We start from the raw sequence: 21,754 nt of genomic DNA on the forward strand, positions 1-21,754 counted from the left end.
TACCATCTACACTGTGTGTACACAACTGTATGGAAATATAAGACCTGGCTCTATCACTTGTACGTTATCAGTGGATATATATATATATATATATATATATATATATATATATATATATATATATATATATATATATATATATATATATATATATATATATATATATATATATATATATTACATAGATCATTCTATTGTTTTGGATCAACTTTTTCTAATAATCTCTGCCAGATCAACTGTTGTTACACCTTAATGTTAATCTCGATCAGAACTAACACGGAAATGTTGATATGTGAATATGCACGAACAAGACAGATGAGCATGCAAAAATGTGCTGATAGTTCAATGAACCATGGATAATACCGGAGGATAATACACCCAATGCCGGTAAATATATTTTAGCTTATTTCCCTCTCGACCAACAATTACAAACAACCCGGATGTACCATGATCACCAGAGTATCCCGGATGAGAGTGACTTAAAGAGTAGTAATGGCATCGGTACTTTGGGTCACCTTTGATGTCACATGTTGTTGTTCCAAACCAGCGTGAGCCCTAGCACATCTCGGTGAATGACCACTGTAAGAAAAAGTTATATGTAACACATCAGCATAAAGTTTTTCACGAAGTTGTAGTGGCTCAAGAAGCTGAGAGACTTCAGATGATTTACAAAATACATGTAACTCACAAAAATTAAAAAAAAATGATTGCATACTGATCTGGTATCATGATGTTAATGTCGACACATGCATTTAAATTTGATGGCATCAACTGTTTCTACACACATTGTCTGATCCAGCAATCGAATTCATAATATATAAGAGGGAGTGATAAGTGACCGTTGGATATGTACAGACAGAAAAGGTTTGACTCGTCGTTGCGGGCGCTCCAAGCGACGGCAACGTGTGACGCCCTCAATGACCAATCTCAGTTTCAGTCAAGAATGTTTAAAATGGGTGTACGTGAAAGGATACGTATTTAACTCTGTTATTGACTTCCTCAAAAATAAAACAACCAAAAAACAAAAACTAACAATGAAAACAGAACAAGAATCTCACTTAACTTATATTCAATCAAAGATGATACTAAACTAAAATTTAACACCACCGTTTCTGTTATTTTACGGGATTGGAATTTGGTGGTTACATCAAGTTTATTTCACTTCAAGTTAGTAAATTCTACATACTTTGTACGTGAATCTGCTGTCAAGTGTACGCTGACATCTATTTCGGATCCTGATATCGCTTTAGTCTTTCTTTCTTGTTTGTGTCTATGGTTTGGTGGATGTCGTGGTAGATACATCGGTCCACTTCCAAAACCTACAAGGTATCTTTTCCGCCGACTTGCTCGCATCCATAGTCTAACACACGGAACAAAGAGATGATATGTTTTAGATAAATATAACACGAACGAAAATAACATAACGATAAAAAAAATCGTAGTCTACAATTATCCATTTGCTATGACGACCACGGCGGCGACAACAACAGCAGTTACAATAACAATTACAACAACAACAACAACAACAACAACAACAACAGTTACAACAACAAGAAAAACAGTTGAAACCATACAAGTTTAAACTACAATATCACTTTTTTTTATTTCAACAGATTTTGACACCAATGGTTTGTAAGTTGTGTTTTAAGCTATCACTGCTGACTAAAATTTGAAGTAATGAGGGACGTGAAGAAAGCGTTTGAAACTAGTGAACCATCGTCACCACCACCACCAACAACAACAACAACAACAGCAACAACAACAACAACAACAACAACAACAACAACAACAGAGCCAACACCATGACTATCTTTTAAAGTGGACGTCAGTTCAGTTGAAATCGCCATCTGGCTAGACAATACACATACTAACATTGGTTATATAAATAATATCGTCGGGCACAACAAAATCGAAACTTGAAGTGCAATTGTTATTACGTTTTAATCCACTGAGATGCCCCTGATGAAATTATACGTTGTTAAAACGTACATGAGTCGGTGCTGATTTGCTACAATAATAGTAGCTCACTCATAGAAAATGTAGCAATAAATGCTAATGATATGTTTGTTACGCTCTAGCATCGTGGAAAAAAACCCCAGTGTTTTAGTGAGAAATTTGTAGAGCCAGACGCTTTGTTTCAAGCAAGCTGTCTTCCATTGTAAAATGTAAATTGTAAAATGCCATTACGAGAGAATGTCCAGAGTCAAAATTAATGTAAAACTATTATTTGATGTTGTATGTTCATAGACATTTTATCCTAGCACGGTATCCAGGATATGCATGTATTGATTTCGACAGCACTTACTATATCAGATTGTAAGATACGACGTGTCGTGCCATCGATCCTATCAGCGTAGAGGGAAGGGAGGGATGATTGGGACTGAATAACAAGACATTGAACTCAATCTTACAGGAAATCATGTCCAAAATAACTCAGAAGTAAAATGAGTAAATACATTTAAAATTGCAAAAGTATCTGGTTCAAACACATAATTTACCTTCTACGTTTTGCTCTCCTTCGGTAAGGGATAGAGAAGAACAGAATTAGTAGAAGAGTTATTGTACGTGGTAAAGAAACAACGTTCTTGTTACAGATTAATTCATAGTGGATGTTTGATGACGCTGTGAATATACAGCTCAGATCTTTGAACTGTGTGGTACACATGATGCTAAGTTATAGGTACATATGACTAACGATAGTGACATCCTTATCATAGTAAGGCCGCCGGTTCAGTCGGCACCCAGCCGAGCCCTAATGGTTACATTGTAATCAAAGCTGTGCCGACTAGAATTTTAAAAAAAATGTCAGTTGAAGCCTTCACATTACATATTATTCTAGATTAAATACTTTGGTTCTAATCCTACAAACATTAGAGCAACTCTCAGTCCACTGACCTTGCTGCGATGCAATTATTTTAGTTATTATTATACATTGCACGGAATATGATTATTACCTCGTTATTCTGTCATAATTATTATATCTCCAACATAAAGGTAATGATCATATTATCATCAGATCACTGTCGCCAATATAATAAATAATAAATAATTGTAACTATTTTGCGTTGTTCATTAATCTGTCTATTTGGCACTGATCTGACCCCGTTAGCTCTCAGACGGTAACTCACAGCTTGTTGTAGAATGTTATAAATTGGATATTGCGATCACATATGAAAAAATATGCCCATAAGGTGATCGATTTGTCGCAGTGAGGAATGATTAAATATATTCCACTGCTCGATTATTCAAATGAAATCATTATGTAAATGACACGCGTACGGTGTAACTGTTATGAAAGATATCGGAGTCAATGATCAGCGCCATCGGGTACATGGATCTGCCATTTTGGGGCGACCTAACCTTGCCCGGGCCCGGTAGTCAGTTTACAGGCAATTCTAAGTTTTTGAAAAATTCTCAAAACACTGCATTATGAAATTTTAGCTTATTTCTGGTGGTTTTAGTTTAAAATAACAAACAGAATTAGAGGGTTAACCATTTTGTTCTCAAAGGCATATTTGCAGGCCATTTGGATTTTTTCAATGGCTTAGCTTTTAACATAACGTAAACCTATGTTTCAATACCTTTGTCAAATTGCATCGTGACCCTTTGATTTCTTTCTTTCTTGTTTTTTTTATTTCTTTTTTTGAATGACCATTTTTAATTCTAAGGTGCATACTACAATAAACAGAAGATACACTGCAAAGAAAACATGAACACATGACGTAGTCTGACGTCGTATTAGGCAATTTGCCCCACAAGTAAGCCAAGTAGAACGCGTTCGAACACAAAATATTGCATTTACACCCTGGTCGTGCTATTGCGACATTATAATAACGCGCATCTACGTAAATTGTCATGCTTCGTAAGTTTATATGCATGTATATTCATAATATTCCACAATGTTTTCCTTCATTATACCGGAAAATACACATGGTATAAGGGATTGTTACTCGTCTTCGACTCGTAGTGACAAGGCCCCTTAAACCTATCTTAATTTCCTTGACTGAACGTGGAAAAACAGTCCCGAATAAATGTCTCAAGTCAGTCTAACGCAAGTCTGGAGCAAGTTAAAACAATAAATGATGATGTTACTTACTTAAAGCCAATGCTGGTTGCACCAAATAAAATAGCAACAACAAAAACACTACCAATAATAGCACCAATTATTGTATTACTGCCAAGTTTTGTCTCTGTAAAAGATAGATATCTAATTTATTTAATCAATACAGTTACTGAACATCTATCTGAATATCTCATACACTTTTCACTCATGCTGGTAGTTAACAAATGGTACGTTATTTTTATCTGTTGCTCTTCAATAACCAAGCATACTATAATATATTGGTGGGTAAGCAACATGTACGAGATCAGACACGCATAGCGGCCGGATTACCCACGTGATATATGGTATTCTTTTTCACCATATCTAGGTTCAGCAGAAAACTTGTATCGCTACGAACATTGCCATATCTCAATCCAAACATACATAAAAGCCCTGCCAGCTTTTCCCATCTGCCGCACGCTTAATACTAGTTTTTGCCCCGGGCGTCTTTCTGCTCTTTATGCCAAAGCACATGTGTTCACAACTCGAGGGACGTCACTGGGGGATTATTCTGTGCTGTCTGTGTACAGATGCAGCTGAATCGCTTCAAGTGGCGGCGATATAAAGGATCGTAATTCATCTACTGCAAACTGAATTACATTCGTATCCGTACATCAAACGAAGCGTACTACTAGTATACTTTACTTCTTTGCAGATCATACACAGTGAACAATTTGAAATTATATCTTTGCTATATTTTGACTTAATCAATTTTTTATAGTACCATCTAATACTAGTCCCTCGCATTCTAAATTACCTGTTCTGTGGTAGGGATACTCTGTAGTTGATCCATGTTCATTGGAAGGCTGGTTTGGTTGGCCAGCTATCGTTGTATACGTAGCTGTTGTAATATTATCGGTGTTCACAAACATGGTGTTATTTTGTGTAACATTTCTTTGTTCCGGATCTGTTTCTGTACCTAATAGTTTTCTATTGATTGTTGATTCATACAGTTTACTTGACATAACGTGATTAGTTACGTCACTAGTGACGTCATCATTACGTAATTGTGTTGTATTCGTCTGTGTACCGATGTAAGTTCTGCGCTGTTCAGTAGTCCGTGTAAGGGTCGTGGCTTGACGTTCGTTGCCATCGACATCTGTGAGCAGCCTTGTTATACTTCTATCATTCCTGTTTTCACTCTGTGTCGCAGTTGTTGTGCGTTCTTCCGTAGATCTAGATAATTCAGTGTTCCTTGTGAGCGAAGTATTATATCCAGTCAATAATTCCCGAGAAGTGACAATGGGGGTATTCGGTGGCACGTACTCTGTATGAGACTCAGACGATCCCTTTGTAGTAAATTCAGTGGTTATCACATTTTCAGGTGTATCGTTGTCGGCTGTATTCAAAGACGTCGTAAAATCTACCGTGGGGACAGTAGACTGACTACCTTCATCTGTCATTCCGGACAAAGTTGTGCTTCTTGCTTCTGATAAACTACAATCTTCGCCAAACCATCCCGGGCTGCAATAACATCTGTTGTTATGGTTACATTGCTATAAAACAATAAAATTAGAAAAGAATCGTTTTATCGCAATCAAAGAAATGCACTGAACCGTTACCAGCAATTAATCTGTACGTGCTTCATCTCAGCTGAGATGGCAGCCTAAAACAGTGTCAACACACAAAGTGTTCGGAGTGCAGCAATTTTAATTTATCAACTTGATATAAATATCATTATGAATAGGTGTACACAATATGATGAAAGGCAATAAAATGGGTAGTAAAGATGCCTTATGGTTAAAAGTTCCTCTGTTTGGAGGTGTAAACGAAGTCGAAGGTGTGACGGTTACTTAGTCGCTAAATGTGAACGACGATCGTGCCCCAGTCAATTTACAGAGGCCTAGATAGCTGCGTTGAGCACAGTACAGTGTAGACAAGTGGTATATAAAAAAAGTCGGTTCCGTTGTTGTCGTGCTTAGAATCATGGTCATAGAATTAAACTGGTAACCTACCCCATGACCAGAACAGACGATGCTGGAAGCGGTAGGACACGGTGGAATATTCACCTGATTGACATCCATACATCTGTTTCCAAGACAAATTTTATCATCTCTACATTTAGTTCCATTTAATACATACCCCACGTTTGACCCGTCTGCCAAAGTGATTTGCCCACCTCTAGAAGAAGAAAAAAGTTCCTGGCATAATATACATACACCGATTGCCTGACTTAGTTCGGATCCTATCATCTATCATCTCAGGCGAGCGGTACCGTTCGATCAAATCAGGTTCTAATCGCACATTGTTTAGCTTTTACCCAACTGCAGTCCGCACTCTTAATGAATCAACTTAAGTTCTCTATTGACGCATCAATTTCGTGTTAGGAGTCCTCTACAAAATATTGTTTTTGTAAATTTTTCATTACACGCAAAATCAATGCACATTTCATTATATATGTATCAGTATATATATGACAATAAAACACATATCATATCATATCATCTATCTATCATTAACTACCTGCACCGAGCAACTGTTGCTAGCACCAAACGTATCGCCAGATCTAGACGTGGTAGTCATGGTTTCAGTGATAGTTGTTCTCTATCTGAGGCTTCGTAGGAGTCTTATTTTGTCGTCTTTTCTTGACTAACCTAGTCACGTTTAATATTGGAGGGTTTTTTTGTAACACACCTCGTTCATTTTCCAATGTCATGATTTGTCATAATCTGATTAAAATCCGATGTAGATGTCGGCTAATTGTTCATTATTATTTTACCTCGGTCATTTTGCTTCAGTTGACCTTCGGGATACATGTTTACGTTTTGGTCTTGATGGCCGCGTCCTCGCCATCACTGAAGATGAAAACGTAAACATGTATCCCGAAGGTCAATTGAAACAAAAATACCGAGGTAAAATAATAGTGAACAATTAGCCGACATCTACATCGGATTTTAATCAGATTGGGTTTGTCAATATGTGGTCACGTGGTATTGGCAAATTTTACTCTGTTCAACAAAATGACGTCACTGGTCAAACGTTTTTCGTAATTGGGTACAAGAATTAAAACGGAAAGTAATGATCGATGCTGTCAACTGAGCATACATACATTTTATTGCTAAACCTCTTGTAGATGTTTGCCTTCAAAGTCAGTATGCGACTTTTCCTATATGACTGTAAGTTTATCTTTTTGTTTATCTAGTGAGTATTTCCTTCTCGAAAATTACGTCCTTCACAAAGATCTCTTATTGCTGTTATTGATACAGTATGGAATTCTAATAACTAAATATGTTTTTAAAGGTCGCCTAACATCCTTACTTATTGTAAAATTATGAGCAGACATAAATTCTTTTTGTATTAATAAAGACATACTGACGTGCAATCAATTATCTTGCCGTTGAGAAAGTATGCTTTCCTTGTTACTGAAGTTACGGTTCCAACTCTTGGTAAGGGTGATACAACATCACATAGCAAGTATCCACAAAAGACGTCCCTGAAACAAAAAAACCCGATGGTTTGAAATAGTTTATTAGAATGTATACACACAATGAGAAATTGAGTAATTTAATATCTTTGCAAGACAAAATATTACCCCTGATAATATATTAATATACAAAATTATAGATTACAAGAATATACCAAAAAACAAGGAACAGTATTTTTCTTGAAATATACATACTGTTCTTCACAGGCTATCCATTGGTCATCAACTTGTCCACAGTTACCTTTGCTTTCACCAAGAACATTTAGTTGTGTGTAACAATAGTCGTCTGACGTCACTGACTCTGTCAAAGGATCAACAATGAAACAAAACAATGTTCATAGTGTAGTGGTCAAAAGCTGTCACAATAATTTCAAGTTGACTGTCTGACTAACTTTTAATTTTCAAGTGTTTTCATTCCTGAATATATTTTCATTTCCAATCATTTTATTTCAAAAATCAAATTATCAATTTTTAACAGAAGTTTACGGCCAATTCGTTATTAGGGTTCGCTAGTAATATCAAACTCCAAGTTCTACTGGAGTTAGCCAATAAGACGTTGAATAAAACTTTACAAATATTTATAGACATGGGTGCAAATCCCTCGTGAAGTAAACAGAGAACGTTTAACCCAGCCTTAGCTGAGTGTAGAAAAATCTTTCGCAAAATATCATTTCCACGACACGTGATACTATACTTTGCGACCAAAGTAGAGCAGAGAAATGTCAAACCGTTTGTATTTTGACAAACACTTCATCATGACTTATGGTCAAATATATAAATTCAACATTACCTTCACCCCAAACAAACTTGCATTGCGAGTCACGTGTTTGGCATTGTCCGTTGAAACAATACGCCTGAAAATGAGAAAATGGATATTTGTATACAAAAAATACTTGGTTTGTATGAAAGGTAATGATTACTTATGATTATCTCCTTAGGCAATTTTTAAGACAGGTATTCTTTAAGTAAAGTAAAATACACAGAGTTTGAAAGAGGGACCATCACTTAATGAAAGAAAGGCACTTTCGTAAAATTTGATCATTTGAAACCTTACATTACGCGCGATTGAAGAGAAACGTCGAGTTGAAACTTGTTCCTCTTTCATGGGAGGCCTTTGAATGAGCAAGTACCTTCTAAAACACATAACATTATTGAAGAATTGGAAAATAGCTTGTTTACCTGGTCGTCGGAACAACTTATACCATCTTGCTTGTAGAAGTTGTGAGGACACTGTTGAAGAAATCGTAAGAACATACCATGTATTTTCTTTGTCTCAATTTGCTACATTTAATGGTAACCATGGACAATACGGAAATTCCTTGTTGTCTAGGGTAACCATTCAATGTTTGTACAATACTCACTCTACACAATCAACTTACACCGTTCATTATCAAGTAATGCATATATGTATTTTACTTTTCATTCACTGTTGAATTACTTTTTCTAAAAGTATTCAGGAGACTCAGCTTGCAATATGATAAGTTATTCTCTTGATTCTTTGATAATGTGCCTGCCCCGCCCTGTCTGCCAACGCAGTTAGGAAGGTAGGTGGGAGGGTGGGACAGACGGTGGGAGGGTGGGTGGATGGGTATGTAGGTAGGTAGGTAGGTAGGTACCTACTACATACACATATGTTGTATGTATTTAATCGGTTTAAAATATCGCTATTCTTGAATAAAATCGGCTTCATGATACACATACCTGACTATTTGTACCAGAACAAACTTCTGCAATATCACAATCATCGACTGGCTGTCTGCAAATAACGCCACGTGTCTTGAACTGGGGGATAAATTTAGCATATATTTGTAGAATAAAGATACGACAAACAGTGGATATGTACACACATTTGTCACATCCGTTATTTGTTTATTTACTATCTATCTATCTTTAGAAAATGTTATTCACTGTGACAAGCTGTTCCTGGGAAATAAATAGAAGTGTATAGTAGGCAGATGTAACTAGTAGGTATAGAGTACTATATTGTTTATACACTGTCTTACAGTTAATGTGCTTGATATTAGTAAAGCAATAGAATTCAATTTTTAAAGATGTACTTGTTCAACTGCTTTTTTGAGTAAACTCGTACATTGATATAGTAGGTGTAAGTGAAGTTGTGAACCCTTACCTGGCAATCCTCACAGCAAACCCCGTCAACACATACTGCACCAGGGGCCAGTATACAATCAATGCAACACCGATTATCGGCACATTCCTGTAACATAAGTCAGTATATCATCATGATTTATCAACATTCTGGTATGAAACCAAACATTCCTTCTCAACACACCTGCCTATTTTTTTCAATAATCTCATTTTTTTCTTGATATCATCACAGCATTGATATCACTTATAGTAAAGCCGTTACAGCAATTCTCCAAATTTGTTGATAATAACAATAGCTAAGTATTCTGTTGTCATGACAACGTGATTGCAAAATTGTGCATCCGTTGGCAAAGCAATATTTCATTAGCGATGGACATCTTCAAATATATACAATGTATACAGAGTTTTAACAAATATGGCACAAACAGTCTGCTAAATGTTTGAAAGAAAGCGACCCTAACTGTCATGGCTGTGTACGTACATCTGTCGTTCCACAGTCACACTCTTCTCCATCTTCAACGAAACCATTTCCGCAGGAAGGTGGCTCAAAGAGCTGAAAAAGTAAGTGTACATGTTTGCATTCTCGTTGTACATTAGTATATGTGGGTCACAAACTGCATACTATTAAACATCACTTACATATAATTATACGTTTGAATATCCTAAAAGCATAGATCATTATCAATGCAACAGAAAAGGTTACATTTCCCTACACAAAAAATAACACGATGACACATATATACTAATTAGTTATTCTGGAATGTTATTGCAGGAGGAATTCGAAAACAACAATATTGTATATATTGCATGTCTATATATATATATATGAAGTTGATAACGTCTTCTTTACTTACCTGTGTGGGTTCATTCAACATGCAACCACCAAGCCCACTATCCAAGAAGTTTCCATAATCGTCAAAACAGCATGGCGAGAATTGACGGGCAGGTTGAACGCTGTAGGTGAATCAAACATAAAAAATAAACAAGACTAACGAACCAACCAACCAGCCAGCTAGCCAACCAACTAACTATCGAACAAACAAACAACCAACCAACCAACCAACCAACCAACCAACCAACCAACCAACCAAATGAAGCACAAAGCAACACACTATCCATCCATCCATCCATCCATCCATCCATCCACTCGCTCATTCATTCATTCATTCATTCATTCATTCATTCATTCATTCATTCATTCATTCATTCATCCATTCATTCATTCATTCATTCATTCATTCACCATCCATCCATCCATGCACTTAGTATGTATACAAATTCTTATTTAATCTTAAATTACTACAACACATTGCTAATCCACCTACCCACTGTGAGAAGCCATGATACAACCAAAGCTATCTGGACAGTCACAGCTACCTAAAATGTCGAAGAGGGAATTGAGATAAATTATAATATATGTATTGTAAAGTGAACATGTGAATAACCTGTATAAACTAAAACAAAACGTCATTTCAAACAAAAAAATACATACTTTGTATGGCTATAATATTACAAACCGTGCCTTCCTTACGAGATGAATTACTGGCAAAGAATAACAGAAATAATAACATACAATACGTAATGAATACATTTTTTCATTGTACAATTACGTAAATTTGTACATGCTTGGATACAATGAAATAAAAACAAAAACATTTCAATAAACTTACGTCCGTCATCGTGCATCAGCCCAATGTTGTGGCCTAATTCATGTGCTAATAATGTACCTAATACAGCTACATTATTACTATCAACATTCTGAAATAAAAACAAGGAAAATGTTACAAACAATGGTAATTTCATCATAGCCATCATAATAGAATATATCCCTACGATACGGACTGAAATGTTTCCTTGGAACACAGGAGATGGAATTTGTCAGGAGGCTATAAATAATTAAACAGAAAACAGTGGTTGTAATTTCCTGATATGAAAACGACACTTGATAACCTTCAGGGTTTAGATACGTTCGTTTATATCTTATACAATGACTTAGCAACGATATCCTTGTTCAGTCAGGTAGGTTCGGATATTTCAGCACAATGTTATTTTCAAATTACGGATTTCGTAATAGAACAGTCGTAATTGTGCAGCTGGGACTTTGGAGCATATAACAGATGACACCACATGATGGTAGCCTCGATAAGTTTACTAGACTCTCTCACAGCTTGTTGCCTTAACTCAACTGACAAAACAAGCCGTGTCAAGTGTCATACTATAAACCTAGATATTTTCACCATCTGAAAATTTTGCTTTTTTGTTTTAGCTATTCTCAAAGACTATTTTTATTAATTACCAGACCTGTACTTTGTGTTCATATACAAGAAGACATTTTAGTCACTACTTATTTTTGTTTGTTGTACAGCGAAATAAACGAAAATAAGTCTTTTGCGAGGTTTACAGTATAACTAATATGGATACATCATAATTGGGCAATACTGGAACATTATCTGAAACCACAACTCTAAATATTTGGTAGAAATTATTGTAAAATTCGGCAAAGGAAATTCAGCAAATTGTGTAAATCTCTGTTTTAACCAAGGAACTGCATGCATTTGTTAACTGCACAAAACACATTGAAAATATAAAACCATTATATAGTGTATAATTACACAGCATCAGAACCATTGAATATCATGAAGAGTTTTTACATTTAAAGAAAACTTAGTATTTCTTTACCTCATTAACACCTCCTGAATTTCTATCTGAACACATTCCATTTTGTCTCGATTTGCCACTAGTACCGCTACCAAAAAAGGTTCCCCTGGTTGGAAAAAGTTAAACATTTGTTGTAAAAGCTTTCATATAACTTGATATCTTTACATTTATAGATTGCAAACCTCTGAAAATGGCTGTTGGATGTTTCAATAAACCCCTGTCTACTTTTCCCATGCTTTTATGCTTTGAGATAAGTATCATGCAAAAGGTTTGAAAATTTGAAAGGTTGGAAAATAATACGAAAACGAAGATACAGGCTCTGAAAACTAAACATCCTGTCTATTGTTAAAAGATGTGTAATTGCAACGACAGCTTTATTGTGATTTGGTCTAGTAAAGTGCTAGATTAGGGGTTCTTCCACTTACGTTATAAGGTGGGCAGAATCATGAGGTATATTGCCAACGAGGTCGTTGTAGCGATAACTCAGGAAATGGTCAAGGCTTTCTTCTATATCACTTGTTACTGTTATTCTATTTTCTGACGTCCAGGTTTCCATAGCAACTAGAGCTACGCGTATATTGAGCTGAGCTCTGTACACCTTTTAAGATAATGAAGATGGTCAAAGGGGTCTTCAACAAGATTTATTTTAATGGTAACTAAGAGCATTGTATGCTAAGTGTTTTGTATGAACACAGTATGACGTCATGGGCATAGGGTGTGAACTACTGCTTAAGAATTCATCCTGTTATCAAAACACTCGATACCTAATAAGGTCTATAGATTATCGTATAATTGAGCTACTTTTGGGTCATTGTAATGTACTTTCTTGATAGTTTGAGACTGTCTTCGGATACTGTTGTTAACAAGCACAAAGTTAAACTGGGTGCAGTAGTTCAATTTACCTACCATATCTACAATGTTTGCCGCCGATTTCACAAATTCGTTCACTCTGTTCAGATCACTTCCATATAGCCGGTACTGTAAATACAAAGATACAAGCACACAATGGTTAAGATGGGGTATAAGTAAATTACCTCGGGAAATGTCTAGTTGCCCCCAAATAAAAATGACATTTATACCTCCGGATTTTGTGGAACAGGGGTGGTTGTGTTATATTAGAAATGTGCCTATCTTGTAGACAGTCTGGATTTTGTGCCATCTCTTGTACAGAAGTGTAGATATGTTGCCGCTATCGCTTGATAGATTGACCGGGACAAAATTGTTAATCAAATCTTACCTAAAGACTTCAGCCATACAGAAACGAATAGCAGCAGCGAGATTCGAACAAGTAACTTGAATATTCCATAGCTGACACTCAAACTATTGACAATCATGAATCATGATACTATGTAATACATAACCTCACTTACCATCATATTGTCATTTACCAACATCAGCTCAATAAACCTTCTTTCACTGTCAACTGTCCTCCTTTTCCTTTTCCTCTACGAATGTCCAAATCAAAAGCACTGAATTGCATCATTTGTCATATGACACCTTTCTATTAACACCAAGGGAAATATGCTAGTTTTTCTTTAGAAGGTTCATTTGTGCATGGCACTTTGAATCGGGTGGCTTGCATACCCAAGACTTCAAATATTAAAGTAATTCTAATATATCCCTACGTCTTTATTGAGACACCTGTTATTTAGTAACATATTGTCAATATTCAAATCAGTCTGACAGTTTTTACTTGAAAGTTAGAAACATTATACGTACCCCACTTGTAAAATACAGTTTGCCATCATTCTCCTTTCCATCGTTTTGTTCTGAAAAAATATCACAGAAGGATTGAAAGTGGCACAAGCTGAGTTTATAAGTGTTTTACTCAAGTAAAAATACTTTACATGAAACCTTGGTTAAACTATTCTAATGTAATATTAGTGAAGAAATATGCCTTCAATGACATTACAATTGTCTTCTGGCATTGTTAGAATAGTTGATTACATTGACATACGTATAAACAATTACATCATCGGATCTTTTATATGATATATCTTAATACCTGGTTTGAATTCAGTCAATTACAAGTGGTGGTTAAGTGAATAGAATGATGGAACCGTTCAAATATACAGCAGAAATTACGCCCCAAAAAGTATAAACTCGACTTGTGCCCCCTTAATAATAGCATATTCTTGTTTTTCGTTATCAGAGATACATATATATGGTTTGCCTATATACGAGTGTGCACATATTCTTACAGTCACTTACCTCCTAATGCAATGTTGAACGTATTCAATTGCAGAGAACTTCTGTGAAGTAAATGAGGATTGACCTTTCCCTAAAAAGATAAAAGATTTAAATAGTGAGATAGCATGAATAGAATATTAGGATTATATTATTACTGCAGTAAACTTGAATGTTTAAAACAGTGGTTTGAATTTATTTAATCAATGGATCGTATTGTTGGCCAATACGGCTTACGTTTCTCCCGTTTTTTAGAACTATAGTTCAGTTAATTTTCACCAGATATTGATATTATTCAGGACTATGACATACGATACCGTACAATTATGTTGGCTTCATAGCAATATCCAGATTGGAGTCTTAATGTCTAAGTGGCTGTGCAAAATGTATCTCAATAAGTACATAATAGATGCTAGTAATTGTACTTTCGAAGGAAAGAATGGCTGACAGAAATGCACAATTCACATGTCATTTTTTTCGAAACGACGCGAGTGAATTTCACAAACACAAATCAACATTACCCGCTACACTTTATGTCCCTTTAAAAATGATGAAGATAGTCTGAGTAAGTTTAATTCGTTGCCATGTCAACTGACGATGTTATCTTTCCATTTGCGCATTAAGGTTAAGACTGCCTTCTACTATTAGATATCAGTTTTAATCCATAGCTGTAACTTGTTATGGGATTGACCTGACGAAATATTTGAATAATAATTTAAATTTAAATTATGTAACATATATTATTGTTAATGTGGACTGCAGATCCTGTTATATTTCGGTGACAGATTCTCGTAAAATATGAATTGAGTATCAATATAGCCAACTATGGTTGCACCCTTTTCACCAATTTGTATATATCATCCGCATACCAAGTATGTTGTTCTGTGCCACGCAAGGGCTGATCCAATAAAGCTATGGTTTTGTATGCATAACATGTTACGTGTGTCTTACTATAAAGTCTAAAGAGACTCTTGGTATTTTAACGTTTTGAATGAGTCCCCATTCGCCAACATCAGTCTAAGTTATTAAAGATCAGATAAATCAAAAGAAATTACAACCACCATCATTCAGTCCTACCTCACTATCTAATCTTCTATCTATATCTTTTATCCTTCTCAGTCTTAAATCTCCTCGAAATATCACATTTCAACCACAAGTATTCCTTGTTATTCATTATTAGGAGACAAAGGCAAGGTATTTTCTGTCACTCTCCGACACTAATTTATACTCTGATAAGATCGTCGATCTATAACATTCACTATTTTTTATCCTACAAACCGATATATGTTGTCCAACTTGCTAATAAAACATGACTCATCGAGCAAGAGAGGTCACGAAAGGACGACTAGTTATCATATGTACTTAACACTACACAATTCCGGAAGAGACTAAAAGCGTCAGTCATTTGATAGATACTGCGATATTATATTTCTATATTACTCTATCAAGCCAGCGTTTAGACCAAAATTACATATATACTTCGGAAAGTAATTAACTTGTCTCAACACTACCTTATTGTTGTATGCTGACATGAATTGTATTAACTGTCTTAAAGCCGGAAACATGTTGCGAAAAATGTCACACGCAGACCTTAGAGATAGTTTGTGAGGATTTTTCATTATCTTTGCTAAATAAATGTTGAATGTCATTCATTCGACTGTTACAAATCTACAAATTTCATATAATAAATCCATTATGTCCGTTTATTCATTATGAATTACATTTTTCGGTGAATAATCAAAGCATATATTTAACTAACTGCACACTTAATCAAATCAAAAGGTTGACTTTAACAATAAATGTGGCCGATATTTAGTCCAATAATTATCTGAGCACCAAAACAATTAATTTGTATATGTCTCACACTATGTACATGTAATATCACCTATTTTATGAGATGCAAAAATTGCATGTGATGTACAATAAAATGCTTTTTTTTAAGATTTGATTTCAAAGTTCAGGGTCAAGGTCAAACCATGTGATACTAACAGAAACATCATATCTGATAATATAGCGTTAGACACTTGAACTGAGTCTCTATGTGGTATTGTGCGCAAGATATTGCTCAAATAGTAAGTCAAATATGGCCGCCTTTTTGCCCTTGAGAGCACTCCATAGTCCTTTCCTGCTAATATATCGTACAACTCCGTAGTAGACAATAAGTGTTACTTATTAGTGTTGGACACAATCACAAAATGTACCTGGTTATTGGAGGTCGGGCCAAAGGGCCTAGAAGGTAAAATTGAATTGTTCAATATAATTGTGCTTGATTTATCCATAATATGAAAAGCTAATTATTTCGAATCTCCACCAAGCATTTTTGATATTAGAATATCAATATACATGACTGATTGGTACCAATCACATTACATTGCCCATGGATTAACTTTGTGATAGTTTCAAATCCCTTCATATTATACAGGCCAGACAATATCTTACCTTAATGAGATCATGAACTGTACCTAAGGGCTCGGTAACATATAAATGTTCATCATCGTAAAACAACCCTCTGAGAGAGAGAGAGAGAGAGAGAGAGAGAGAGAGAGAGAGAGAGAGAGAGAGAGAGAGAGAGAGAGAGAGAGAGAGAGAGAGAGAGAGATTTTATAATAAATCATTAATGTTTTATGAATGTTTCTTGTAACATTATTTACAACTCAATTTCTAATTTACAACCTCAAAACAACCATTCTACTGCAAGAGTAAATATAACAAGACAAAATGAACAACATAATACATGTTTAATAGATATTGATGATTTTTTCTGATGGGAAATGAACATTGGAGAGTAATTGATCATCTTCAGAAACACTTTTAAATGTGAAAGGCCAAGTATAATCAATTATTTATTTGATGTCTATTTCACTTTTATTTGCTCATCGTGAAAGGATTAGATGGCAATAATTCGTGATAACACAATACAAGGTCACCAAGAAAGACTGTGACCACGTATTTCGTTTAACCTTTGAACCAAATGAGAATTTCTTAATATACTTCTCAAGAAGAAAATATCACTCTGATGTGTACAGAATCTCTCTGAAATCTGTCAAATATGCAATTTGAGAACCCATCAGCAGGATTGTAATTCCACGACAACAAACGTAGCCAATTACTACCTTGACTATTCGCATTGTATAGATTACACTGTCCATGTAGAAACAGCGTGGACGTGGCCGTCATTACACAGTTGAAAGTGTGTTTAAAAGTTACGTTTATACCTTGTTATATGCTTTCTTTATATCACCTATCTCATGATCAATATCTGTTTGATGTCTTCATCAAAATGACAACTCACCTCAAGCCACTGCAGGTGGACATAGCCACGGCTGAATCTTTGTATCCTCGTATGTATCCATGGTAATAACAATGTTCAGTTCCCTGTTGGACAATTTCGAATACAAAGTCAGTGAATGAGACTGTAATCACTTTGTTTAAATGCGCACACTACTCTATATAAGTAGTAATGAGTATAAGAAAAGCAAAGCTTCAGACTAAGATTGAAGAAAAACTTTTAGTTGAAAAATTCATGTTTCGTTCCGCAGCCATGTGCCAATTGATTCCTCTCCTCTACATGTTCATCATATTAAATTATGCATATGGATCGTTAAAGTCAAAGCTACGTAATTGATTGGTGGTCTGAAATACGACACATGCAGTTTGTTATCATCAATCTAAGTACCAAATCATTTGTATGGTTGCGTTCATAAGATATTGCCTAATACAGAAAATCGCAATTTATGCAAATTATTCGTTAATATAGGATGTTTACCAGTCCCTTTTCACTTGTTGCCATTCCCGTAATAAAGTTGACTGTGGACTATTAAAATCTCATTAAGGACCTATTATGCAAAGTACTACAATTTGCGGCTGAAAAGGGTAATATCTGTCGACATAAAATGGAAATTAAGGTTATTAATAGCTTGTATATGAAATAAAAGCCATTTGAATGGGGCTTATATTATCCTGGCAACTGGAGTTGCGCAGTAACAAAAACACCCTCAATCTTAAGGTAGGACATACAGCACGGCATACTTACATTTCTTATTGTGAGATTCCCCGAAGAACTAAAGTATCTCTCTTTGTAATCAGACGAGATGAGATTACTATAAGGGAATAGAAAATAATATTTACAGTACTGTCATTATCATGTGGAGGGGTTGTTATGGTGGTAAAAAACTGAAAATAGCTGTAATATGAATAAATATACGGCAATAGTTACAGTCAGGAAAAGTATAAAAGAATCGCTTCATTTTTTTGTATTATTACCATTTCAGTTGTTGAATATGAATCACTGTGATCATAACTTTGTCATTGCGCTGTCAAAACTGACTTTACAGGTGCCTAAAAGTCTGCTCCTTATTTTATTATCAAATGGACATAAATTGACCTTGAACTACATGACCTTGGCCTCAAACTTTGTGCATCTCCTCCTTAGATACATACACTATTTACCAGTACGATGAAATCGGTAATAAACTGATAAACCTCAATATGTAATCAGTGATAAAAAAAGATAAAAGATAAAAATTTGCTGTCTAGTTACTTTCGAAAAAAAGACTAGCTGTCATGGTGGTTGAAAACAAAAAGGTGTTGCTAGGTTCAAATCCTTCAAACCCCCCCCCCCCAAGAAATCAAATGGTTTACCCCAAATTATTTCTAATGACTGTTTCTTCAAACACACAATATGCTGAACAAACTTATCTACCGCGTATCACACGACAAAACATGATGGACCAGGTGTAGAAATGATACCTAATGACACTAATCGATATCCATGGAAATGGTACAATATATTGAGATTACTGGTTTTATTGATGTGATTCGGAAATTGACAAATACCCGGTTTGACTTATATAGATCCCTTAATTACCACACAGGGATAAAAACATTCATGACGTTACTAGAGTTGAAATAACGGAAAGGTAAATGAATCACTTCCTTTCGAGACAATGTGACTTCCGTATCCATGGACCATTAGTCTCAATAGGAAATGGCATATTTAAAAAAAAACCTGTTCATATCAGCCAAACATTCAACAATTTGCAGAACAGGTTGTCTTTACTGGGCCATAAACGTGGCACTGTACTATAATATAATAATGTAACTATGTTTAAATCATTGTAAAAGTGAGAAAGCAATTTCCAAAATGTATCGCGTCGACACAGTGTTTACATTGCTTTAACGAAAATATTGTAACCATTGTATTGGAGACTGTCAACAGGATTGAGAGTTTTCACTGCGACAGGCTCGACAAAGAGGTGTAAAGTACAAAACATGATCAAAACAAAGATCATGCACTCCCGATATCGGGGATATTAGATCAATCAATGTGAGGGATTGTTTTTCCAGGAGCGACGTAATTTCACCCTTCGTGTATTTGTTGATGGGATGTGTGCGAGACGATGAAAGGCGAGATTGTGTAATTCTTTCTTTGCATTTTAAATCAAGACGGCTATATCGAACGATGAACGGGTGGATTTTAACTATGTGTGTAACATGATTGTTTCTATTCCCTGGATATTCAACTCAGCAGTTCGAATTCAGTCAAAGGTTTAGAGATGTGAAAAGTGAGATGCCATTTAACCCTTCATGCTAAGTTATATTATATCATAGTGGCGTAACTCGTAAATGTTTTCGATATATGCATAGACCTATCAGTAACCTTATAGATAATTGAAACATACATAAGGCTGGATCAGTATTTCAGTGGGCAAAACTGTATGTTGTTAATAATTATGAAGGGAAATGGGGGGGGGGGGGGGGTAGAAGGGAAATGAGTGAGAAATGCGTGAAGAATTTGAATTTAGAATGGTATAAATTTTATGAACTATAATATATCCAGAATGATTGGTCGGTGTATTTTACGGCGAATGTAAATATCTTTTTTTTTTGGAAGAGAAGGTGTCTTGAAATGATGGGGAGAGGGATGTGTGGAGCTGGCCAGGATGGGGAGAGGGGAATGAAGACGTTTTTGGGCAGTGGATCTAACTAGGGGGCGGGGGGGGGGGGGGGGGCATGTCGTGAAATGATGTATTGGGAAGTACATACGAATAGCTTTCACTTTCCAGTGAACCGTCATTATAACAAAACAAAACAAACTGTGTCAGCATAGCATATTAACACATTAATAGTTTTGAAACAAACCACGCATCATAATTGACAATAAATATACTCTGATTGTCACATAAATCGACGTGACAAGCTATTAAGCTTTCATATACATATACATTCATATACTACAATACAACACGTGTTCGATTAATCACTGGCGATGTTCTCAAAAGTGATTATGTTATGGCGCTTCTATTGTGTGTATTTGTGTCTTTGCTTGTTTGTTTGTTTGTTTGTTTGTTTCAAATTATACACGTTCACCAGCTTGAGCGCAGCCTGGTATACATCGGAGCCTCGTTGCAATATGCGTTATACTAAAGTGGACGAAAAAATAACAATGTTCGTGCGAATACCAGCTACAAGATACGGGTATAGTGTTTGCATGTATTACTGAAAAGTGTGTTTTTTGAAAACACAAAAATGGGTGAGCTGTGTATGTGACTTGAATAGGATTTTATTTCACTCTCTAATTGTATTAGTGGTGATGTGACCTCTTTATCTTATAAACCTTTTCACACAATTCGTGTTGATACGTTAAATATTCCATTTTTCAGTATAATTATTATGTATGATGAATATTTTATATTTTTAGATTAAAATACCCAAAACATCAGTATAAATGAGGATACCAAGTTAACCTATTCCACGACGTGTATAAATATATATATATATTTAAGCACTCGTGCAACGATCACACTGCTGCTAGCGCTGTTATTCCGTTTCAAAATTGGCATGAGATTCCTCGAATATTGTGTGACAAATTGTGAACTTAAAATGAATTCATTCGTAAAAGACTTCTTCAAACCCATGAATACAGAGAGTAATGTGAATGACTTGTTAACATTTAAAGTGACATTTACGAAGAATTGAACAGTTTTATGTGTGGTTTTGGTTGATCGGTCACAACTTGAAGCGAAATTAGGTAATTATTTATTGCTATACTTTAGCTTTCAGATTCTACAGAATATATCCCAGTCTTAAACGTTACAGTTGGGTTACTATTATAATGCCGATAGTTATAGCAGACTTCTTATAAATCATTTATGATCCAATAGTCAAATTAAATATTAACGTCGAAAATAAAAGGGAGGAAACCAACTTTGCAATAACGAATGGCTTATTATCGCTACGAGATTTTAAATGATAAAACATATAAAAATGCAAATTGC

General features: G+C 35.3%; 2 protein-coding genes and 2 long non-coding RNA genes across 4 annotated transcripts; all 4 read right to left on the bottom strand.

Moving 5' to 3' along the window:
- Positions 1-351: 351 nt before the first annotated feature.
- LOC144434354 (uncharacterized) lies at positions 352-7,767 on the bottom strand. Its single transcript, XM_078122806.1, has 9 exons — positions 7,722-7,767; positions 7,419-7,535; positions 6,058-6,223; positions 4,860-5,598; positions 4,097-4,190; positions 3,582-3,675; positions 2,499-2,650; positions 1,187-1,360; positions 352-579 (listed from the first exon to the last, which is right to left on the bottom strand). Exons 3-9 carry the CDS (start codon positions 6,124-6,126, stop codon positions 480-482), a joined length of 1,422 nt encoding a protein of 473 aa, XP_077978932.1. The 5' UTR covers positions 6,127-6,223; positions 7,419-7,535; positions 7,722-7,767; the 3' UTR covers positions 352-479.
- Positions 7,768-8,322: 555 nt separating this feature from the next.
- Positions 8,323-9,310, bottom strand: LOC144433789 (uncharacterized). The gene is made up of 3 exons (XR_013480804.1): positions 9,228-9,310; positions 8,706-8,756; positions 8,323-8,380 (listed from the first exon to the last, which is right to left on the bottom strand). It is a non-coding gene; the product is annotated as an uncharacterized LOC144433789 (long non-coding RNA).
- A 106-nt stretch (positions 9,311-9,416) lies between these two features.
- On the bottom strand, positions 9,417-12,347 carry LOC144434355 (disintegrin and metalloproteinase domain-containing protein 11-like). The gene is made up of 7 exons (XM_078122807.1): positions 12,312-12,347; positions 11,303-11,390; positions 10,958-11,009; positions 10,487-10,586; positions 10,114-10,185; positions 9,655-9,741; positions 9,417-9,449 (listed from the first exon to the last, which is right to left on the bottom strand). The coding sequence occupies exons 1-7, from the start codon at positions 12,345-12,347 to the stop codon at positions 9,417-9,419; spliced, it is 468 nt and encodes a 155-aa protein (XP_077978933.1).
- Positions 12,348-16,915: 4,568 nt separating this feature from the next.
- LOC144433659 (uncharacterized) lies at positions 16,916-18,572 on the bottom strand. The gene is made up of 3 exons (XR_013480800.1): positions 18,511-18,572; positions 17,770-17,852; positions 16,916-16,986 (listed from the first exon to the last, which is right to left on the bottom strand). It is a non-coding gene; the product is annotated as an uncharacterized LOC144433659 (long non-coding RNA).
- Between the last annotated feature and the right edge of the window lie 3,182 nt (positions 18,573-21,754).

The sequence above is a fragment of the Glandiceps talaboti genome, chromosome 4, assembly GCF_964340395.1.
Source record: "Glandiceps talaboti chromosome 4, keGlaTala1.1, whole genome shotgun sequence".
NCBI classification, from domain to species: Eukaryota; Metazoa; Hemichordata; class Enteropneusta; family Spengelidae; genus Glandiceps; species Glandiceps talaboti.